Source organism: Tyto alba, unplaced genomic scaffold (genome assembly GCF_018691265.1).
Source record: "Tyto alba isolate M040663 unplaced genomic scaffold, T.alba_DEE_v4.0 Super-Scaffold_1, whole genome shotgun sequence".
NCBI classification, from domain to species: domain Eukaryota; kingdom Metazoa; phylum Chordata; class Aves; order Strigiformes; family Tytonidae; genus Tyto; species Tyto alba.
In genome coordinates, this window is record NW_024881261.1 from 15,769,959 (window position 1) to 15,792,681 (window position 22,723).

At 54.0% G+C, this 22,723-nt stretch overlaps 1 protein-coding gene across 7 annotated transcripts in view; it reads right to left on the reverse strand.

Annotated features, from left to right (window-relative positions):
* POLL (DNA polymerase lambda) overlaps positions 1–22,723 on the reverse strand; it is a 31,726-nt gene continuing 9,003 nt past the window's right edge. Inside the window, exons 2-12 of one of the 7 annotated variants that reach the window (XM_032995114.2) lie at positions 22,193–22,306; positions 21,235–21,378; positions 20,677–20,974; positions 19,860–20,031; positions 16,470–16,790; positions 15,697–15,870; positions 14,630–14,758; positions 12,471–12,639; positions 11,901–12,107; positions 1,505–1,791; positions 1–224 (exon numbers count right to left, since the gene is read on the reverse strand). In XM_032995114.2, the coding sequence (XP_032851005.2) occupies positions 15–224; positions 1,505–1,791; positions 11,901–12,107; positions 12,471–12,639; positions 14,630–14,758; positions 15,697–15,870; positions 16,470–16,790; positions 19,860–20,031; positions 20,677–20,974; positions 21,235–21,349 (2,082 nt within the window). In that variant the 5' untranslated portion in view covers positions 21,350–21,378; positions 22,193–22,306 and the 3' untranslated portion in view covers positions 1–14. Of the gene's footprint in view, positions 301–1,504; positions 1,792–10,208; positions 12,108–12,470; positions 12,640–14,629; positions 14,759–15,696; positions 15,871–16,469; positions 16,791–19,859; positions 20,032–20,676; positions 20,975–21,234; positions 21,379–22,192; positions 22,307–22,723 lie in introns of those variants that run through there. The other 6 variants (XM_032995106.2, XM_032995097.2, XM_032995122.2 and 3 more) reach the window with 6 other exon arrangements.

A 22,723-nucleotide genomic window follows, 5' to 3' on the forward strand; every position in this document is an offset into this window, starting at 1 on the left:
CCCTCATAAGCACTTTAATGTGTGTTTGCAGCCCGGCTGATCCCCACAGCCATGGAAATATTAGGTTGACGGATGTGGTCTGTCGCCAGTGCTCCCTCAACGGGTCTGCCTGTCAGCTCGCCGATGATGACATTAACACGGGAAGAAAGTGATGACAAATGCCCGTTATCAGGGAACGAGGCCTGTGACAAATCGCACGGCGCCTCGCGAGCAGCCCCATTACGCTGTAATAAAAAAAGATGGATGGCTCAGCGCACCGGGGCCCCGCGCTAATGCGATTTCGCCTGGTCTCTCTGGGTTCTAATTAAGGCAGAAAACGGAGAACGAACAGGAGTCCCCAGTGCCCAGGCCCCCCCCGGCCCCCCCCCCCCCCAAACACCCCACGGTGATGGGCGCTCGCCCTCAGGGACGATGCCCCCCAGCTGCCCCAGAGCCCCAGCCCCTTGGGAGAAGGGCTTTGGTGGGATGCAGACAGACAAGAGGTGCAGATGTCTGGGGGGTGGTTTGTGGCAGAGGTGGGGGCTTGAGGGGGGACCCCCCCCAGCCTCCCCCCCAGCCTGTGCCTGATCATTCTGCCTCTGCCAGGTGGGCTCAAGGTTCCTTCATCCAGGGCGAAGGGAGGAGGGGGCGACACGGGCACCGTCAAGAGCATCACTCTCAGACAAATGTCACCTCCACCATCTGCTGCAGCATGTGAAGCCGAGGGGGGGCCAGGGGGGAAGCGCTGTGTAGTGGAGAGGGGCTGGGACAGCATCACCCCAGGCAGAGGCTCAGCCGCTGCGGGGTGGGGACACCAACACTGGCCACTGGGTCCTGGGGGGACAGAGCGGGGGTGGGCTGAACAGCACATGAAGGATCCCTGGGGTGCTCGTGGGAAGCAGAGACTTGATTTTGGATGGGGTTGGGGGTTGGGGGAAGGCAGCTGGTGGCGGGGGGGGAAGGGGTAAGACCCCTCCCTGGAGGACACGGCCATCCGTACCCACTGAGCACACTGATGGCTGTGCCCTCAGCGGCAAGGAGACAGACACGGCTGTCGGTGAGGGTGGGTGAGGGCCACATCCAGCACCTCCTGGGGAAGAGGGGCTGTGAGCCCCTCGGTGTGGGGGGCACAGTGAGGACGAGCACCCCACGGCCCCAGGATGGGGTGCCCAGGCTGCACATGAAGGTGCTTCTCCTGACGGACCCTGGACCTCCCCACTGCCACCCGCCTGCAGCAGCCGCGTGTCCCCACACCCACCCAGCTACCTCCACACCCCTCCCAGCACCTCAGCAAGGAGGTAGGTCCGGTCTCCCTTCCCCCTGCCTCTGCGGGGGTTTTCCATCTTCTCTGTGTGAGGGGGAAGGTCTGGGCAGCCCCCAGCCCTTGCCAGCCCTGATGTGGGTGATGCCGAGGGGCTGCAGCCCCCCCCCCGTCCCCCCCGCATGCCCTCTGCACCCCACAGCACAACGTGGAGCAGCCACCTCCTGCTGCGGGTTACGGCCGGATCCAGCGTGTGTTATTTACCTTATGCCAGGCAGTCCGTAGGCTCGGACTCTCCATTTCTTTTGCTTTGTGGTATGAAGCCCCACAACTCCAGGCAGGACACCGCAAGGCCTGGGGAGCGGGTGGCACACGGACCTGCCAGGGGATGTCACTGTCCTTGGGCGGTGGAGGAGGAGGCTCGGCTGCAGGCTGCTCCCTGCCCAGGCACCGCGTTGTGCTGCTCTGACCTTGCTTTCGAAAGTAGTTTTTCTTTTCAGTGAAGAGCCGGGTTTCTCCAGGAGGGATCCATGAGTAATCCTTGTTGTGTCCTGGGAGATTTATTGGTCATTTCAGGGAGTTTTTTAAAGCTCCCACTTATTTACAGCTCCCCATGTCTCTTCCACCTGCCCAGGCCTTCAAAGGGGGTTTGGCAAACGTGAAATATTGCTGGAGCAAAGCTGATCCCAAATGGCAACTGTTTTCAGTGAGAGCATCCCAGCTCTGTAGTAAAAGCTGCTAATCTGGAGCTGGACTCACCTATCTGTACTCATCAACTTTTACATCCCAGATCTAATTTTAGGCCTGTTCGGAGTGAGAGCTGAGCAATATCCTCTAACATCTTCTGAATGAAGCTCAGCCTCTGGTGCTGTCTAGCAGCATAGATTTAACATGCTCTCGTGAAGCCAGCGGCCAAAATAAGTGCAGAGGCCATGGAAATTATTTCAAACAAATCACCTTTCCTGAGAGACAGCTGGGAATGCACTGAGCTCCCACTTCTGCAGCAGGTTCAGACCAGAGGACTCGTTTTCCCAGCTGGGCTGAGCTTTGGATGCTGCACCTGGACTGTCTGTGGCCAATGCTCAAAGGTGGTGCAAGCCACAAGCTGCTGTTGCCTGAATCTGGCTTAGCCCTAAGACTGACCCTAAAAAAAAAAAAAAAAAAAAAAAAAAAAAAAAAAATCACCCCCATAATGTTGCAAAATGACCTGCAATCGGGATCATGTGAAGGACTTAATAACTTTGTTGGGGACGGGTTGCTTGCAAGGATGCAAGCTTCCACTGCAGCCTGGCAAAGTTAATACTCATTGGTTGAGAACCGGGGAGCAGAAATGTGTGTTATCAGTTGGAAAGCACAAGTGTCAGTCTAGACACTAGCAGACGCCTCAGTTTGCAAACAGCAGCAGGAAGCCTGGTGGGACCGCGACAGACCCATCTGAGGGATGGCCAGGCAGTGCCAGGAGAAGCTCGCAGAGCCCCGAGTGTCTGACCGAGGGGGTGGCAGCCAGCACGGCCAGCCCTTGGCAATACAGCCCACCGAAAAAGAGCCCTTCCCACCACAGGCAGGCAGGCAGATACTGCTTATCTCCAAGAAAGTCCTAATGTCTCACAGGGATATGATTTGCTACCTTCTCATCCTTCCCCAGCAGAGAGCAAAGGCAGGGTCTCAGCAAGGCTGCATCACATACACAGCATCAACCTGAAATGTGGGCAAGACCAGTGGTGTTTAACTCCAGTCAACATTAGTATAAACATTTGCCAAAATCCTGGCCCCGGCTTTGTCTCAGAGGTGGTTTTAAGGGAGAGGTTTGTGCAGACACCTCGTGGGGATGCAGGTTTCGCCCCAGAGACTGCCTCAGCTTCAGGACCCTGCTCTGCCCCTGGGATCACACGTGTCACCCTGTGGATGAGTCCCCAGGCAAACCAGCACTTGCTGCAGGGAAAATACACTGTAAAGAGAGCTGATCTTGTCAAAATAAAGCCAACACAGGTGAAAGAGGAGACTGGGCAAGCAGGGAGCTCCTGCAGTGCTGTCAAGGGGTAGGAGCCCTTCAAAGAAGAGGACCATGGTCAGGTTTATTCCAGTTTTCCCTCCACTGCCTAGGCAAAGCTGGGATCCTGCTGGGGCAGGGAAACCCCAGCCTGGGGCACACTGATGACATCAGCCATGGCAGTGCCACCCCTGAGGGGCTAGGGGGGAGAACACACAAGTGGGTGCCAAGCACAGGACAGTGAGGGAATCACTGTGTTGTGCAAATGCTCCCGCAGAGCTTCAGGAGTCAGAAACCTTGTGCTTTTGTAATTTTTTTTTTTTTTTTATAATGTTCTCCCTTATCACTGAACAGTGGGGAGCTCTTGGTGTGCAGCCAGCAGCAGGGTAGGTGTTTTTTATAGCATCCCAAAGGGCTCTCCTCAACCCTCTCAGACTGCCTAGACTGGCAGATCAGACTGGCATCATCCCGGGACGGGAAGCAGCTGCTTGGTGGGTACGTGAATATCAAGGTTTACAACCATGCTAGGTTCCACCTCAGCGATTGCTGCAGGCAGAGATTGGGGTGGCAGCTGATATAGCTGTCCCCAAACCTCAGCTCCCATAGTCTGGCCATGTTGCCAGGCTGGTTATCTGGGAAAACAAACAGGGCTTCTCGCCAAAACACATGGAGAGTATGCTGTGGTGGGACTGAGCGACACAGGGCCTGTGTGCACTGGGGTGGGGGGGGTTGGGATGTGGAAAGAGAGATGTCCCACTGGGGGACAGGAGGAATGTAACTCCTACCAGAGATTTCTTCAGCCAGGGTTATGGACCAAGCAGTAGGTGGGAGCAACAGGCCAAGGGGGACACTTCAGGCCACCAACCACGGCATCGTGCTCTGCTGTACCTGTGCCAGGTCCTCCTAGTCCCTCATCCCAGTGAGTCCCGGGCAGGGGCTGGGCTCAGATACCTGGTGCCCTCCCTGGCTCTGCTCTTAATGTTCATGAAGCCATCAGTCTGTGGGTGCCTCAGTTTCCCCCCAGTAAGGAGCCACCCCTCCAGGCTTGATGTGGCTGACCCAGGACCCCCTGTGGTTAAAACAGGAGGTGAACGTGGTCAGGAAGAACCCTCAGGAGTGGAGGATAGGGGCAGGGTAGAGGGGATCAGGCTGGGGGCTGCATCTGATCCAGCCCTGCTGTCCCTGGCTCTGGGTAGCTGTGCCATTGCAACCAGAAGTCTCAGCACCGCTCCCTGCCCCAGCCCTGCGTCCCCCCTCCCCGGCCCCCTACCAGCCACTTCACTTTCTCTGTAGCTCTGCTGACCTGCCATTAGTTATAATGCCTGAGCCAAAGTAGGAGGTCAGTGCAGGCTGGCCCAGACATAAATCAGGTTCCTATGGGCAAGGGGACAGGGGGACAGCAGTGACAGGCGCCCACCACGTGGTGCAGGACTCCCCCTTGGCCCTGGGATGCTGCACAGGGATCCCCACTCCTGTCACGTCCAGCCAGGCTCCCCAGGGACGTTGTTGTACCCCCCAGCAGGTCCTCAGGCTGATGGGAAGCACTGCGACACCCGCGCCAGCCGGTTACAGGGCGGGGGACAAGGGACACGGCAGGGTCCAGCCAGAGAGAAGTTGCGTGCCCCCCCGTCAAAATGAAGCAAGAGAGCTGAGCCCCTAAAAACCCGGAGAAGGCTCAGGAGGTGCCCGGAGGGCCCCAGCGGAGGCCCGGGCTGCCTGCAGCCTGCCCGTCGCTGCCGATACCCGGTCCTCCAGCTCCCTCTGCTGCCTGCGAGGATGGAGGCTGCCAGATCCCACCGCATCGGGGCTGGACCGGCCGGGAGCACCTTCTCGGCCCTCCCAGGGTCCCCAGGAAGGTCCTCGCCCACGGGCGACAGGGCGGCTGCACCAGCATCCCCCACCGCCACCCCGGTCCACTGCCCCGGAGAAGGGGTGCGGGCGGGGGATGCTCCTGGCACGCTGCGGAGGGACATGGGGCCCCCGGCCCCGAGCAGCCCCCGGTGCAGTTGGGCAGCCCTGCCAGGGCTGGAGGGCAGCTGCAGACCTCAGGGAGGCACAGACCACGGCGAGAGCTCAGCCTCAGTACCAGGCACCGGAGACTCCACGCAGGGACTGCAGCTCCAAGGTCCAAGCGTTTGTGAACCACTCCTTTCAGCTTAGGTGATCTTTTTTTCTCCAGATAGACATGTATGCCTACGCCTGCATGTTACAAGTGTCAGGAGCTGCAGAGAAGCCAGTCTATTTCTTTTAAAAACTTGACATAAGCAGGTAAATTATCCCCAAGTAACGCATTTACCACGAGAGGGGAAATGCCGGCACTGCTGCAGTCGCCAGAGCAGGATCGCCTGCCTCCCATTCCCCGTGGTGACAGGGAGCCTGAGTTATGGCCCTGTTGGAGAGACAGCAGGTTTGTAAATGCCTCTGTGCTGTTTTCCAGCCTGAGCAGAGCCCATTGATCACCAGGGCAGGAGTAAAGCCAGTGAAGAGAAGCAGGAGCGGGAACGGCGGAGGCATGTGGCCAGAGACGTGCCAGGTGCTGGGCACATGCAGGGATGCTCGGACCTGACCTTCCCCGGGACCTCTGTGTCCTTTCCCCTCATGGAGATCCCTGGTCCAAGGGCACAGCCTGCATCTTTCACCCCTCAAACAAGCTGGTTGGCTTGGACCCAGACAGGGATTGCAAAAGGATTTAAGTCATGACCCCATGGCACTACAGGGGAAGGTCCCTGTGGCAGTGTGGCACAAGCCTTATGGCACATATGTTCCGTGTGAAACAAGGCTGGTTTGGGGGTGAGGGCTGAGCCTTTATTTGGCTATATCTCACGGCCACTAAATGCTACCAAGGCTCCTCAGGAACTGGGATACTGTTGGCACTCAGTGAAAACCAGAGCCTGCACAAAGAGCAAGCAGCCTTCGGAAATGCAAGAAGGAGGGAAACTGAGGCACAGAGCGGCCGTGTAGCAAGTAGACACATCCTGGGTTTGAGCCAGGGCCTCAGTACTGGACCCTTTTACAACCTCCAGCATTCGCTGTAGCACAGCCAGTGCTGAGAGACTTATCGGAGCAACGTACAAACTGCTGTGAGTGAATGTCCCCCCAGAGACAGGCGAAGGAAGAGCTGTTTGCCCAAAGTCTGACATGAACCTGAGCAGCCTGGGGACTCGCGTCCCCCACGCTGCAGTAGCTCTGCAGCAGCATCCCAGCTGCTGCATATGCAGGGAGCACAGAGGAGGCATCTCAGCACCATGGAACATGAGGGTCATGTTGGAAACCCCCCCAAAAAAAGCCATTCCCTGGGAGGGGGGACAGGACGTGGCTGCATCTGGCACAGAAGCTGCCCCGTAAGAGTTGATGTTGCTTTAGGCATCTGGTTGCTGCCCCCACCATGAAGCTGCCCACCCTGAGCCCTGCACAGAGTTGGGCTGCTTCATGAAAAGGTTAGGGCTGGCCAAGGGGCTGTGTTGAATCAGGGCACTCCACTCGTGACATCTTACCTGCAAGTCCCAGCAGGTTGTTTCACATAGCACAGGTAGGGAAACTGAGGCAGGGAGGATTTCCGGGACCTGGGGAGGAGGGGAAGGTGGCAGGAAGCCTGTCCTGGCTGCACGATCGCTGCTAAGCCATGGGGAAAGTCACTTTGCCAAGCGCGAGGTCCCTGTGCAGATCACTCCCATGGATCAGGGTCAGCAGCCCCCCCGCCCGGCTGGGGGGACAGTCCTGGGGTGCCCAAGAGGGCACCGGCTCCAGGTTTTGCTCCTCCAGACCCAGGCTCACGCTGACCACCAGCCCTTGCCGTGGTCTCCACCGCAGGACACGGCACAGCATCCTGCCACGTAGCCCTGCCACCCCCTGGGTGGATCTTCCTCCAGCCAGAGGCCACCAGTGCTGGAAACAGACTGCGACACCGAGCACTGGCACCGGGACCTGGTGCATCTCCTGCTGCGCCCCTCGCTGCCCAGGCAGGGCTCTCGCTCTGCATCCACTGGCCCTGAGGATGCCCCGCAGGGCCCCCCCCCCTCAGCTGCACCCCGGCAGCTCTTCCCTCGCTTTCCACACCATGCTGATGTCGCCCTGGCCATCAATAGCGCTTGGTTAATTAATTTGATGGGAACAGCAGGGACCGCACTTTGCATTTAGTGAACTTCCGAGAACTTCCAACCTCATCTTCATAATTGGCCTCATAAATTTGAGGAAAGAGAGAAATCAGCAAAGCCAGAGGAGCGCGGGAGGCGGGAGAAGCCCCACATGCAGGAGGGCAGGCGGGCGCGTGAGAAGTGACTCTGGTTGGTGTCCTTATTTAATTTTATTGCACAGATCCATCTTCGCCCACCCCCTCCCTGCCTAGCCCTCTCTCTCCCGCTCTCCCTGCTGGGTTCACCTAATCATGATAAATTCATATTCATTTCCCTTCCTGCTCCGGCGGGGGGAGCAGCTCCCTTACATTCGCCTGGCCGTGCTGCCATTAGCAAATATTTACTCATAAATACAAAACACCAGTGGTAGGAGCCAAACCACTCCCTCTGCACCCCTTTTCCCCCAGTCCCGGCACCCTCCCACCCCTTCACAGGGACAAGCATGATGGCTGAGTGTCCTCCTCCCTGCAGGGTAGGGAGTGGGGTGGGAATAGGCGCCTGACTCTCAGAGCTGCAGTGACCCGGCCTTGACTTTTTCTTCCTTTTCACTCTGAGGGGGTAGAGACACGCTTGATGGGGGAGACAGGAATTGCCTGAGCCCCAAGTCTGGACCCACCTTGGGTATGCAAGGATGGTGGGGTGGAAGCAAGGGGCTCTGCATGAGGAGCCGAGTGCCTATCCTAGCTCCCCAACTTTCCACTCAGTCCTTAAGTGCTGCTGCATTTGAGTTTATTTTTAATTTTCAGGATGATCAGACTCACAGCCAGGAAGGGCAGGAAGGGGGTGTGCTGGGGAGGGGGAATAGCTAAAGCCTCTTCCTGGGAAACAGAAACCAGGCAACACCTTATCAGACATGCCTAAAACCCTATTTGCTCACCCTGCCTGCACCCATCGTGAGGGCTCAGCACCCACCTCCTGCCAGGCACCCCAGTAGCCCCATGCCTTGTACCTTCTTTGCAAATGTGGCCTCCTAAGGTTTAGAAGATGCAGATGTGCTGGGGTGAGGGGGTGGCCGGGTCCTGCCCTGCTGTAAGGACAAAAGAGGGGTCTCAGAGGGGCATTTGGTGTCAGAGCATGCCAGGCGGGACTTATGCCCTGGCCTGGGGTCTGCGAGTGACTGGGAGGATGGAGGGCAGGATTAGGGGCACAGAGAGGAGACTGTGCGGGGCAGCTCTGTCCCTTCCATCCATGGCAGGAGGGACTGCCCAGCTCGGGGCTGACTCACATTCCCCTCGTGTTTCTCCCCTTGCATCGGGAGGAGGGAGAAGCAGGAGCCTTCAGCATCCAGAAATATCACCCTCCAGGTGCTTTGGACCGGCTCCTTGTGGTGCTCCTTCACCTTCTGCCCCTTCACATCTGCCGTGGCTGCACCCAGGGTAGATGGCCCTCATCCCTCCTTGGCCCCCCTGGCTGCTGCTGGCCACTGGAGGGCCCTCTGCCCCCTCCATAGCTCCTGGGCAGGAATTTGTGGGGTGGGAGGGGACAGACATCAGGCCCCTTCCCTCGCAGAGCAGGAGACTAGCAGGACATCTCCCCCCCAGCAGCCTCCACCTGACACATATGCACTAGGGGCCACCCTCACTGCCATTTCCCAAGGGGCTGGGGGAACAGTCTTGCTCCCAAGCAGCCCTGGCCCCACACATCCCCATGTTTGGCCTCCTCCCTGAGTAAAATCAGCACAAACAGCAGGGCCAAGGCTTTGATGTGCTACTGTAGCACCCATTTGGCACCAGCGTGTGAATTGTGACCCTGGATAAAGGGGGGTGACAAAGGGGAAGGAGCTGGGGGCCAGCAGTGCCACAACTCCTTCACTCCCAGTGAAGTCCCCAGCACGTGGCCCTGCTGAGAGGGACTGCCCCAGCCCTCCAGGAACAGCTTGCCCCAGCACCCAGAGCTGGAGCCAAACCTGTATTCATCAAGGGGACAAGGTGAGCAGCCACAAACTCCGCTCCCTGCCCCAGTCCAAGCAGAAAGAGGTCCGTGCCCAAGGTTGCCAGCCATAAAGCTCTAGGAAGAATCCTCCAGGATCATACCAGCAGCACTGGAGGGAGAAGGAGCCCCCATCCAACCTCGCCCAGCCCTGGCTGAGGCCAGCTGTGGCCCTGCCCGGCCAAGCCTAGATGACCCCAAGGATGGGGACTCTGTCTCTGGGGCTGGTCCCTGGGCTGCACAGCCCCCCTGGGGAGACAGCGCTCCCCCTGCACCTCCCAGGCCTGGTCTGGGGCTGACTCCCCTTGGCCCCTGGAGAACCCAGCCCAGCCCTCGCTGGCTCTGCCCCAGCCTCTGCCCACCCCAGCAGCCCCTGGCTCTCTTCAGCTTCTCCATCTCCCTTTTGAGCCAGTGTTTCTTGCTGCTCATTGCCATGTGCTCCCTCAGCTTCCAAGGCTGTTCAGATTCCCCTTGGACAACCAAAGCATTTCCTTGCTCAGGAGACTGAGCTGTGTTCCAGGCACAGAACAGGAGACAGCAGCAGCCAGTTCCCACACACCCTACTGTGTGATGAATACAGAAAAGCTGACAGCAGTCCCTTCCTGACTCCACACCTGAAGTAAGAGCTCAGCCCAAGGCTGAGAGCTCGGAATTGCTCCTTTCCCTGGGCACGGCCAGCCCCAGCTCAGCCACATGGCCAGCTGGACAGAGCCAGGTCCCACTCTGCCATGGGAGGATGGTGGCCAGCAACTCCCTGCCCTGAGAGCCAGAAGTGGTGATCCAACAGCAGGAAGGTCTCCACTGCCTTCTCCCTGCCTGTACTGAAAACAGGGAAATGGGCCAGCACAGGATGGGTTCCTGGTCAGCCAAAGGAAGAGACCAAACAGCTGCAGGGCAGAGAGCAAGAAGACAGAGATGCCAAGAAAAAAAGAGAGAAGGGATTTATTATACTTCAAATTTCAATGTACTAAGACGTGCCAGAAGACAGTCATTTTCATCAAGTGTTCAGTACAAAGGCTGGGCTGAAAAATGACACTGCTGGTGTCAAGGCCTCCCCAGCAAACGCCCTAGCCCCATTACTGGTGCCCAGCAGCCACAGCTGACGGTGCAGCAAGGAACTGTGCAAACCCACCAGGTTTAATGCCCTTGTGCCTACCCTAGCAGCAAACACGCGGCTTGTCACTGCACATGACAAACACACAGCAGAGTGCAGAGCGGGGGTGGCTGGGTCCCCCAAAAGACAAGGGAGTGGGAGGCCAGGCCAGGCCCAGAGGGAGCCCTGGGGTCCTGGCACAGAGCAGCACCTCTGCCAGGAGGAACCACTGCAATACCTGTAACGGAGATGGAGCACTGAAAGTCTGTGGGAAATTCATCTCTAGAACATAAAATAGTTGAGGTTTCCCAGGGAAAAAAATTCACTCCCATGGAACTGATGGGGCCAGCCAGGTGTACATTCATACACAAACACACACACGTTTTCTCTGATCAAAAACCAGATGACTCTGTGGCTTCCACACATACAAAATGGGAAAGCTTTGCTTCACCCAGATTAGAACTAAACTATCTGACTTCTCTCTGCCTCCATGCCTCCTATGCACAAACACACAGTCCTGCTGGACTACATTCAGTGTCATTACATTCAAACCCTTCCTGAGCACAGCTCCCTAAGCCGTGAGGTCCACTCCTCTCCTGCACTTAGAGGAAAGGAGCCCTTGGGGCCAGAGCAGGGGTATCACAGCTCTCTGCACTGGCGGATCCTTGGCACATGACAGGCTGAGAACAAGCTGGCACAGCACATCAGGTCCCTACACCTCCTTCAAGGCTTCCCTGGCACCAGGGGAAGCTGGTGGCAGTTGCAGCAGCCCAGCCCCGTGTAGTGACACCCACCAGAGGACATGAGTCAGCTCAGATGGAGGAAGGACACAGCAGCAGCACAGTGGGACCCTTCGTGATTCCCGCAGTAGCAGCTGTCAGCAGCAGTGAAAAGGGGGAAGGCCTGTTCCAGGGCAAAGCCAGATCCCTGCTGCCTTCGTGCACAGTTCAGGACAGAGATTTTGGGGTGTCTGTACTCAGACACAGAGGAAGATACATCCCACTTCCCCTGTTCCCAAGCACCGGGAGGGACGGGATCACAAGGCTCCACAGCCCAGCCTTCTGAAGCTTCCCCCAGGAGAGCAGGGCCAGGGCAGCTGATGGGCAGCGAGCCCTTCTGGTAGCCAGGGGCTGCCTGTGCCACCAGGCAGCGCTTCCAGCGTGGTTCCAGCACACAGCCTCCGCTGGGCAAAGCCACACAGCTCTGCCAGCAGCAGGGCCCTGTGCTTGCAAGGAGCCCCAGTTTGCTGGGATATGTTCCCCAGTCTGCATCCATGACAGAGCAGCACTGGGGAAACCAGCACCCTTCAAAACAGCAGCACTGCAGTGGGCCCAGGGTGCTGGGTGACAACCGGGTGTCACCAGTCCCGTTCTGAGGGCTCCCGGTACGGCAGCCCCAGCTGAATGAAGACATCTTTCTCAGTGGGAGTGGGCAGAGTGTGACCAGATGCCACCTTGATGCCTCCAGGGCCCCGCACCACGGCTGAGCTGAGGGCGTGCTCCGATAGGCTCATACCCTTGGTCTTGGCCAGGGCCCGCATGGAACGGTTGAAGTGAGCCGAGCCGGTGAAGTAGAGCAGGGCACAGGCGAACTCACTGTAAGGCACCACGATGATGTCAAGCCGGCGGTGACGCTGGGCTGGCCCGGGGAGGCGACACACCCCCAGGTACTTCTTCTGCTCACCGTTGTCCTCCTGACTCACCAGGTCATCCGTAAGGAAACCTGGGGAGAGAGAACAGGCAGAGAGGAGCTGAACGGTGGAGACTGACACCCTCACCCTGAAATCCCCACTGTCCAGACAACAGCTGAGTGCCTCAGTGTGCTGTGGGACCCTAAGGACAACCCAGCCTCATGCAGACAGCAGAAGCCATGCTGAGCTGCAGCATTCCTTAACACTAGCAGCAGAGATGTCACTGGAGCAGGGCCAGGACCAGGGGCAGTACTCTTACTGACTTACAAGATGTCCTGTCCTTGGGAGAAACAATCACCTGCTCTTCAAGGAATGCCATTCACCTCATTGCCCCCTCAGCTTGGCCGTGCTAAGAATAGCTTCGAGCACCGTGTGCCAGCCCACAGCCCTCTTACCGCTCCTGTGGAGGCTGTCGAGCAGCTTGCTGAACACCCCATGGTGAGACCGCCCGTCTGGGTGAGTGACCAGCACATCCACGTCTCCACAGGTGGGCTTCCCCCGACGGTAGGAGCCACATGCCACACACAGGAGCCCAGGCTTCAGGGCCAGGGCAGCTTGTCTGACCTCCAAGAAAAGAAAGAGGGATGAGGAGTGAGAGACTAGTCTCTTCATGCCCTTTCCATCAAGGCAGCAAAGGATCTCGTGCCTGCCTTGCGGCACGCCCTGCATCTCTAGGGCACATCAGAGCCACATCAGTCAGGGTGGCCTCCACCCGGTCCTGCAGATGCCAGCACACTGCCATACAACACAATGATCTGTCATAGCGCTGCCATCAGTCATCAGCTCTTTGGGGCACTGGCCTGGAGCTGGGTTGGGACAAGCAGGAAGATGCAGCAATGCTGAGGAGTCAAAGTACGGCACAACCTGTCAGAGCATCCTGTTTCCAAGACAGCAGGAGAGAAGAGGATTTTCAGCTCTCCTGTGGGCCAGGAGGGCAAAGCTCACCAGCTCTGCCCACAAAGAAAAATCAGTTCAACACGAGATGGTCACAGGTCCTGTTTCAGAAGCAGAGATGGGCTCATGGGGAATCTCCCCAGCAGGACCCAAGACAGAAGAAAAACTGCAAGTGCCCCTTGGAGCCCACTCCTGTCAGCTCTGCCTTTGCAGGAGAGCTGGGCTTCCTGACCTGGAAAAACACAAACGTCCCAGCATTTTAGACCCAACGGATGCCAACATGCTGCTGCCAGCAATTAGACGCATATAATCAGAACTTCCCCTAATGCAGCCACCTCCAGGTTGGACCCCAGCTCCTGTTTTGTGCAGACAGTGCTAATTCTGACAGCTTCATTCATTACATGCTTAAGAAAGGCTCCCAAGTCCTTGGACAGGAGTAAAGTATTCTTGTTCTGATTGTGCCAATCACCCCGCTGGCAGCAAATAATTCGGGGCTCAGCAATTCCCAGTGACGAGGCCATCACAGAGGCTGGGGTTCAGGAAGGCAGTGTCCATGCCCACAGCCCCTTGTCACTCTTGGGGATCATCCTTCATTAGCAAGAGATAAACCCATTAACCTTTGCCCCAGAGGTGTTCCAAGAAGCCACAAGCCTTTCTCATGCGGAGCAAGCCCTCCTCTGGTAACCTTGCCCCCCTTCTGGCTTTAAATGAAGATTTCTAGAAAACTCCCAGCCCCACCCGAGAGCCTAAAAGCTCCTCAGATCTCACTGTGACAGGCAGCACAGACAGTGACTAATCCCTCATTCTCTCTCCTGGGCCTGGATCAGAGGTGTGTGCCTGTGTATGGAGGGCAGCACAGTAATCCCATCAAGATAACAATAGACCCACCCCCAAGAGCCAGCTCCTCCACCCAGCCTGCCTGGGAAAGGGACCACTCACCACCAAAATGGCTAATCCAGCACACGGGACTGACACCCCAGCAGGAGCCTGGCAGGAGTGTATTCTTTGTGGCCAGGCCCTGTGGCCGAGTGACAGGGTCACGCTGGCTGCTGCTTCCATGGTGATCAGAGAGCACAGGGGTAGCAATGATGGTGTGTCCCCCAAGCTCTCTGCTCAACAGTGGGGTACACTGCCTTAGCACCCCATAATCCTGGAGTGCCCTGGCATACCAGGGCAAGCAGCACCTATCTACAGTCTGGATCTCCTTCGCTCCCAGGAAGGATATGGACATTCTGTCCCCCCAACTGACAACCAGACCACAGGGTGCTCACAGCTTCCCTCTGGAGAAGCCGCACCAGGGAGGCAGCAGCTCAGGGGCCTTGGCTGAAAGCAGACATCTCAGAGAAGATGAAAGGCAGGAAAGAGGAATTGGGAACCTGCTCATCCCATCAGGCCACACGCAGCCTTTTTCAAAGCAGCATGTAGAACTGACACCCATGAAGTATCTTCCTCCTCCTCCTCACCAGGCGCTCAAACTGAATAGGGCAAAGTAGGTGCCTTGTGTGCCCATGCCCAAAAAGGGTCCCCCAGGCACTGACTCTGCTCAGAGGAGAGGCTGAAGAGCTCAGCTTTAACAGCGAGGGGCTTTTCCACTGCATGAACCCTCCTGTCAGGTCCCAGCAGGTACTCCACTCCGAGAGCCCAGGGCTGAGCTACTCACAGTCTCTTCTATTTCTGCAGCTTCCTCCCGAGGCATGCGCTCCAGGAAATCCGTGTAGTGCTTCAGCCCCACAGCTTGCTGGCTGGTGAGAGTCGCCTTGGTGCGAATATCATCCAGCGTCCGGAAACCCTAGTGCAGACCATATGATGATATTCAAACATCTACAGAGACTTTCCTCTTCAAATACATTCAATCAAGAGCTGGGGAGATGGTATTTAACCTGTCTCAAATCCATGCCAGTCACAGCTTCGGAGGTCACACGTAGAGATCACTTAGGGCCTGGTTCCTAAAAGAAGGGATTTAGGCAATCCCGGTACCCACACGCACCTCTAATCTCCACCCCACAATGACTCTGAATCTTAACTAAACCTAACAGAAGGCTACTGCTCTTAAGGCACTGTATTCCTACAGCTTGAAGGAAAACAATTAATGCAGGTAAAGGAACAACACCCAGAATATCCCAATGAGGGAAAGCCTACAGCATGAACGCAACCACATTTTTAAGACAGCAAAGAATCCAGTCACAAACCAAACACTACAGGAAACCCGGCTTCATTAGCTCAGGAGACAAACTGTTTTTAAAGAAGGAACGCACGCAGTGGGCTGGGTTGCTCTAGTTGGCACACTTACTTCAACCTCATTTTTATAACTTCCAGACAAGGTGGACGGCTGCTCTGACAGCTACAGGAGCCAGCCAGGCCAACAGGCCAGCAACTGGATCAGGAGCTTTTATGGCCAAGATGGTTCAAGCCTGGCTCTTAGCACTGTAGTTGTCATGAGCAATGTGAGATGAGCTCCAAGCAGTGATGTTAACAGAAGAGGAAGCGTGTCTCCCACTCCTCCTATCATACATCTTTGTCCTCTACCCCCATCTACACTCAAGTCTCAGCCCTCGACACTTCATTCTTCCCAAACACACCCACAACAGCACCCACTCTTGTAGCTCCTCCTATAAAACCAGATTCAAATCCCATCCGTAGATACTGACAATTAGAAACTATTTGTGAAATAATTCTCCTACGCTCAGCAGCAGTCTGAGAGCCTCTAGTGTAAGGCACTAAACTTACCTGCTGGTACCACAGCTGAGCTGTCTTGACCCCTGCTCCCCAGATGTTAGAAAACAACTCCAGCACAGGCACACTCTCACTGATGTGATCCAGCTTGCGCAGGTGCCCACTCTCCAAGATCTCCAGGATCTTCTCTGCCATCCGCTTCCCAATCCCAGGGATTTTACAGGCTTCCTAGCAAGAAACCAGAGCCACCACCAGAAAAGTGAACATCACTGACAAGCTTGGGAGTTGTTACCCACTCAGAGCCTGGTTAGCCATTTGATCAGTGATTGTTAAGTGGCAGGACTAGTTCTACCTGATGGTCTCCTCTCCAGCCCACGCTTATGTAGGCTACACGGATTCAATGGCAAGTAGAAAAGGCCAGGCATGCAGAACAGGACTGAAACCCTAACACACTGAATGGCTGGACTGTCTCAGTCAAATTAGTTTTATATATTATCTTGAATGGTGACCAGTTGCTGATGCTTAAGAGGAAGGTGAAAACATTCCGGAATTGTGCCTGGGGAAGGCATTTATCTCAAGAGTGCTCAGACTCTGCCCTAAAGGGCTTGGACTCCACTTTTCTGCTGTTCTGAAAACACTGCAGGTGGTGAGTGAATCCCAACTTGCACTTGCTACACAACTTCCATCAAAGTCACCACACAGGAAGGAATTCCCAAGGCCTGAGAATAAACTACTCCATGTACAGAAAGAGGAAGGCATCTGGCTCATAACAGAGCTAGAATGCTGTGTCTACCTCCCTGCTCCACCACCCTGGGAAGGTGTTTTACCTGGAAGGAGGTGACTGGTTTGTGGTAGCTCTTGAGTGCATTGATGGCTTTGGAGTAGCCCAGAGCTCTCCACTTGTCCCCCTGGACAGAGTATGCCTTTGCCAGCACTTCCAGCTTCTCTGTGATGCATTGGTTGTGATTCTCCTTCTTGCTGTTGGATGACTGGGCACAAACCCACTTGCTGGCAGGCTGGGCCACTGTGGAAGAGCTGTCACTGGTCTCCTCGGATGATTTCACAGGGTAGCGGCCAGAAATCAATGCTTCTAGATCTCCCTGGGTAACACTAGCATCTCCTTCACTGTCTTCATCATCAGAGTCTTTCTTTAGGGAGAGGTAGAAAAGCAGCCATGTGAGAATAAGTGCATGCCTCACATATGTCCCTTTGGCACGGGCTGCTCCTGAGAGCAGAAATTCAGAACACTAACCAAACTCCAGGGCATGCAGTGCTCAGACTGCCACCTCTAGAAGAAGCATTTGGTTATATGCACAACATAGCTCTTCATGCCTCAAGCTACACATGCACCTCTTGAAGCTACATGCATGTTTCACAAAGCACAGGAGACTGGAGACTGCTGCCCACCTGTGATCCAAGCACACATGCACCTCCTATAGCCAAGCCCCTGGAACCTAACTGAGGTAAGACATTGGTTAAGTAGAGCAGCTGCTGCCAGTAGCATGGTATGACAATGCCGAAATCCCTGGCTGGGGGGAGATCCTGACTCCCTACTCCCACTGGGAAGCCTTTTGCTGGTCTGGTGGCTGTACAGACACAGCTCTCGCATTCAGACTCTGCATCTTCCACCCCACGATACAGATGACAGGAGATAGGCACTGAACAAAATCTTAACAGGGTAGCAAATTACAACCCCCTCATTTTCCCCATGGCTATCTGCAAGAGAAAAGGGGGAGGAAGGAGTGACACAAAGGACTCCACATTCCTCAGTGACAGAAGAAAGAACCAATGTATACATTTGCTGATACCCTCAGCATTAGGATGCCTCTGTGTAGACTTAAGAAACAATGAGCCTTGGCTTCAGGTAACTAACAAAAGGGGACAGAAGTGGGAAGCTGCACAGAGGCTTTGTAGAATGCTTTCCTCACTGGGGTCCCCCTCTCTCCTGCTGTATAAACACAGGAGCCTGGAAAGATCCAAGAGTTTCTGTGTTGTGGAAGTAACTCTGAATGGCACTGGGCTGTTTGGGATCAGTCCAGCAATTACATGTGGCACGCAAGTCCTGTTATGAGTTTCTGCAGAGTGTCAGCCCAAGTCAGAGCCTTACAATCTCTGGTTCTGCCGGCTAAGGAGGTCACAAGGAGCTGAAGATTTTAGGCAGAAGAGGCAGGATGTTTCCCTGTTGTAATCTTGTTTTATAACTGGGTCAGACTGAGGATTTGATAGACTAAAGCAGTTTAATTCGCCTTGAAACGCAACTCCCTTAAGGGGAGTTCCTCTAAGGGCATCAAAGCATCAGAGTGTTCAGGTTAGTTAGTAAGCCCATAAAAAACATTTAAGGAACATGTTACCAAACCACAACACAAAGAACTCTGCAGCTGGGGCACACAATTCCCATCCCCTCAGCCAGCAGTGTCACATAGGTGAAACAGCACATAAAACCCCAACTCTGCTCTTCGCCAACAAAGCTGATGGACTCTGCAACCACACGTGCAAAACCAAGTAGTCCCATTAGCTTCTAAGATACTCCAGGATCCTACAGCAGATGACTTGCTAGAGCTGGGTGAGACTGGGATGGGCATGGTTTGTCTGGAGCATAGCACAGGGCACAGGATAGCAGCTGAAGCTCAGTAGCTGAGGCAAAATGCCACTTGAGAGGGAGGCAGGCAGCCTGGGGTTACAGCCCCAGGGTTCAGACAGTAAATAACTGGCACCACTTGGAAAGACCTTGCAGAAAACTACTGCATCCAGGTGCCAGTCTGACTGGTAACACAGTTTCCTCACAAGAGTTTACATCCAAGTGCAGATCCCCCAGAGCAGCCCCCATTCAGTATGAAACACTGGCACACAAATTATCTCCTAGAGAAAAAAACACCCACCCAAACTAGAAAAGACTCTGTGCTTCAATGGAGGCTGCTTCTAAGATGAGATTTCAGCTTCAGCTTTACTGTTGTAGCTGGGTCTCAAAAGCCATTGGTATTGTCTTTAAAGCATAACCCCTGGGTTCTCTTCTCCTCCCCAAACTCACATAGGCCAAAGCTTGGGACAAGGGATTTTACTGAAGCATCTACAAATATTGCTTTTGTGTACAGACTAACAGGAAATATCATTGCTTGATATAAGAGAGAAAAAAAAAAAAAAAAAAAAGAGAAAAAGGCAATAACGCTTCAGACTCTAGCAGCTGTCTGACCACCCAAAGTAAATGTGAGCAGAGCGCAGGGCGGATACCACAGGATCCATCACAGTACAAAAGAGCCTTTCTCCTCTTAAGTGTGAGAATTGTTAATAACAATTGCCACTAAGTTAGAGTTCCATAAAACAGCAAAGACTGGGTAACTGCAAAGGTGATGCAGTTAGGAAGCAGCCAACTCTGCCTACAGCACACTGGATAGTAAGTCTGGGGAGAAGAGATACACACACACACACATATTCAAGAGAAAGCCTAAAACAAAGGAGCCCCCAGTGGGCTGCCAGTTAGGGAGTAACTACAGGGTTTTGTGGAACAAAGTTTGAGACTGTGTTAGAAAACATACGCCAGCATTACAAGGCAGCTGCTGCTCTAAGAGGTCAGGGTAGCTTTGCTACAAATAGATTTGAATGATGCCAATGCCCAAAAAGATCTGAGCAAACTTGAGCAAAAATACAGAGAAATGAAAGAAAGCTAACAGCAGGTTGGAGAAGCTGACTCACGGCAGAAGCCACTAATAACCCAATGCAGATATTTTAAGCACATCACCACAATCATTCAAGTGGCAACTTGATCCATTGCACATGTGTCTGCACAGGGTGCTTGCCAAGGACTGAAGAATGGGTCAGTATGGCTCAGGGAGGAACACAGGATGAAATACCAGAGACAGTTTCCTGAAAGGGGGATATTCTCAGCCAGGGAATATTCCTCAAAAGGACGCAGGGGAAACATGATCACCAGAGTGAGCCTTGGCCTGATCAGAGTACCAGGACTGCTTCAGCTGGAAATGTTCTGATGAGGACAGGAATTTAAGGGGTTCTATTTCTACTTTTAACACCTAAAAGGGACAAAGAGAAGCAGTAACCATGTCCACTGCCTGAGCCTGCCAGCACCAACCCACTGAAACATTCAAAAGCCTTCCCTTTGTGAAAAAAATCTGGCATTGTATCCCTTCAGGGATGCTCTTGGCCAGGAAAAGCAGCATGCAGGATCTGTTCAGAAGGAGAAGGGCCTGTGTGGGAAGCCTCACCTCAGGCAGTTGCTGCTGTCCAAGGGTGCCCAGGCCTCGTTTCGAGGAATCCCGCACCTGTGCTTCAGTATTTGGTTTCACTGCTCCCTCCTCTGCTGGGGGCTGGATCTCTTCACTGCCCAGGACCTGCTGCCGCTGCTGCTCTTTCGGCAGTTCTCCCTCCTCCAGGTACCTGCCATGGATCATACGCCTTAGTTTAGGAGAAGGACTTCTCCATCCCCAGAAGTCTGACTGAGAAATCCTTCCGCATGTTTTTGGATGGAGCAAACAACCCATACGAATTGTACTCTCTCGGAACACAGATTAATTACTCTGGTTTTGGCTCAATTCCCCACTTTCCATCCACCTCGCTGACCTGCAACTTCCACTCATATCTACCTCACTCTTAGCCTCTTTCTAAAACTTTGTCAAAACATTTTGATCCTAACCTGTGGCTGCCTGCTGCTCCATTCCTTATTTCTTCTTGTGCCTACTTGTCAATTCTTTCTCTACTTTTTGTCTGCAATAAGTAAGAAACAGCATTTAATTCTCATCATTTTAAAAAGAAATCTCCCTGTCATCACTGATGGATTAGGAAGAGGTATCTGTAGCAAGTGACAGGACTCCTGTTAGGCTCTATTCCATGTTTTGCTACCCCACAGAATGGCAACTAAAGCCACTAAATTTCATGGTCTGTATGGGGAAAAGTGACTTTGAGTCATGTCCACAGGAGCTGCAAGGAGTTGCAGTCAGATTTTGAGCAGAGGCCAAATTTTAGTGCTGTTCAGTTTAAGCTAGAAGTGCTGTAGAGAGGAATGACAGTGTGGCATTTGCATACCTGCGAGGCATAAAGACATGGTAGCCAGCAGTACTCAGCAGCTTCTTGTCTCTAATGCAAGCACTTAGCCAGGATGCTTTCACTAGCTGCAATCCTGAAGGTAGTTTGGTTAATTTAAGGAGCCGAAAGGCCCGATCACAGTCCATGTCTTCAGCCACAATGACATGTGTCACCTCCGAGGAGAGCTGGTTGTGTACAACACCCCCATTCTGGACAATCTGCTTGTGGAAGATGTCCGCCCTGGCTTGGCCGATACCGGCTTGCAACATGTAGGCAGTGACTGGCTTCAGCCACTCTGCTGAGGAAAACACAGAAGCAGAAGCTCAGTGGCAAGAGCAACAGTGTCCCAAACCAGCTGAGCTACATAGGTCACATAGGACTTGATGGCACCAGCTGTGGCAGGCAGTCTTTGGGGGGGAACCAGCTGGACACATCAAAGCAACCTGACCATGGCCTCTACAGAAAACACACTTGGGGGCCTTTGGGGGAATGGCACCTCCAGTTAACAAGCTGGGGTTAGGAGTATTACATTCCATGTCATGGGCATGCAGGACTTACCTTCAGGTATCTCTATTCCTTCCTCCTTTGGGATCTTTGGAGGGATGCTTTTCTCTGAGTCACCCCTCACCTTCTTCCTCTTGGGAAAGGCTTTGACAATCCCTTGTGGCTCCATAGGCCTGGTGGGAAGCTTAGCTGCAACTGCTGAATACCAGTAAGAAAGAGGGAGGTTGCTTAGAACAGTGTTACACAATCACAACAACTTAAGATTCACTCGTTTTGTTCAATGACTTTGTTGGTTTGGGATTTGGGTTTTTTTGTTGTTGCCTTCCAAAAACGTTTGCCTTGAGGGAGGCACCTGGAAACAAGAACTTCAGCCCACAAGGTCAAAAAGGTTAAAGTTAGAAACCACCAAAAAGCAACTTAAGAAGATCCTGCTTGAATGTCTTAGAAATCACTAAACCTGTGTTCTTACAATAAAAACTATTCAACTACTTTAACATTTTGGGGATCCTTCTACCCAGCCAACAGAAGCAACTTTATTTCCCAGACATTTCTTAAGCACATTCCGATGAAGAGGGAGAGGGAATGCCTCTCTTGCCAGGGCTGAAATCCAGTCACCAATGAGAAGAGATAAAGCAGCTGATCAACACCAAGTGTTTCATACAGCCACAGGAGAAAAAACTCCAACCCAGCTGCAGCTGGAAATAGCTAATTAGTATAGATTAACTAGCCAAATCCAATACAGTTACAACTGTAGCTTTACTATCACAAACCTTGCAAAGGCAAACTTTGGAGCTTTAACTAGTGGCCCAGGCTACCAGGAAGTTCATTTTTCTGTAGCCCAAACAAAACCCCGAATCACCGTATATCCCAACAGCCCCTTCCACCCAGCTGCCTCATTAAGCCAATGCCAACTTGAAGGTTTCCTCTTTGTGCTGCACTTTGTAGCTTGCTTAGAGATTTCTCACATATAAACCCGCAAAATTAAGCCTGGAAGAGCTGAAAATGGTCCCACCTGGCCACGTCTTCTCCTTACTGTCACCTTCTCATCCAAGTGCTGAATACGATTCTCTGCAAGACCAACCCAGAGATGGACTCAAGTCTTTGCTTCTGGCAAGGAAGAGTTCAGCTTCAGGGGAGAAGAAACCCTGATGTTTCTAAAAGTCAGCTTCACAGAAACGTTTCTGATTTCAGGATATCTTGACCAAACCCACCCCCGTCTCTGAAAACAGTAATTCCTTCTATTATACAAAGGAAAAATAAACACACCAAAACCCCCCAAGCTTCTACGTGCCCAAGTCCTCTTTGGGACTTGGAAGAGCGTTTTTCTAGGTAGTATTTTAACTAATCTAAACCCAATCACGCACGCCAGGTACCAAGCTTGCCTTGCCGGCATCCTCAAGCCACGATGGCTTCAACGCCACCAAACCGGCTCGCCCCAGGCCGAGCGTCACCCAAAACCTCAGGGGCAGGAAACAATTCCCCCCCAAAAAACCTCGCGGCTGAGCCCGAGACCGGGGGAGCCGAGGAGCGGGGTAGAAGACGG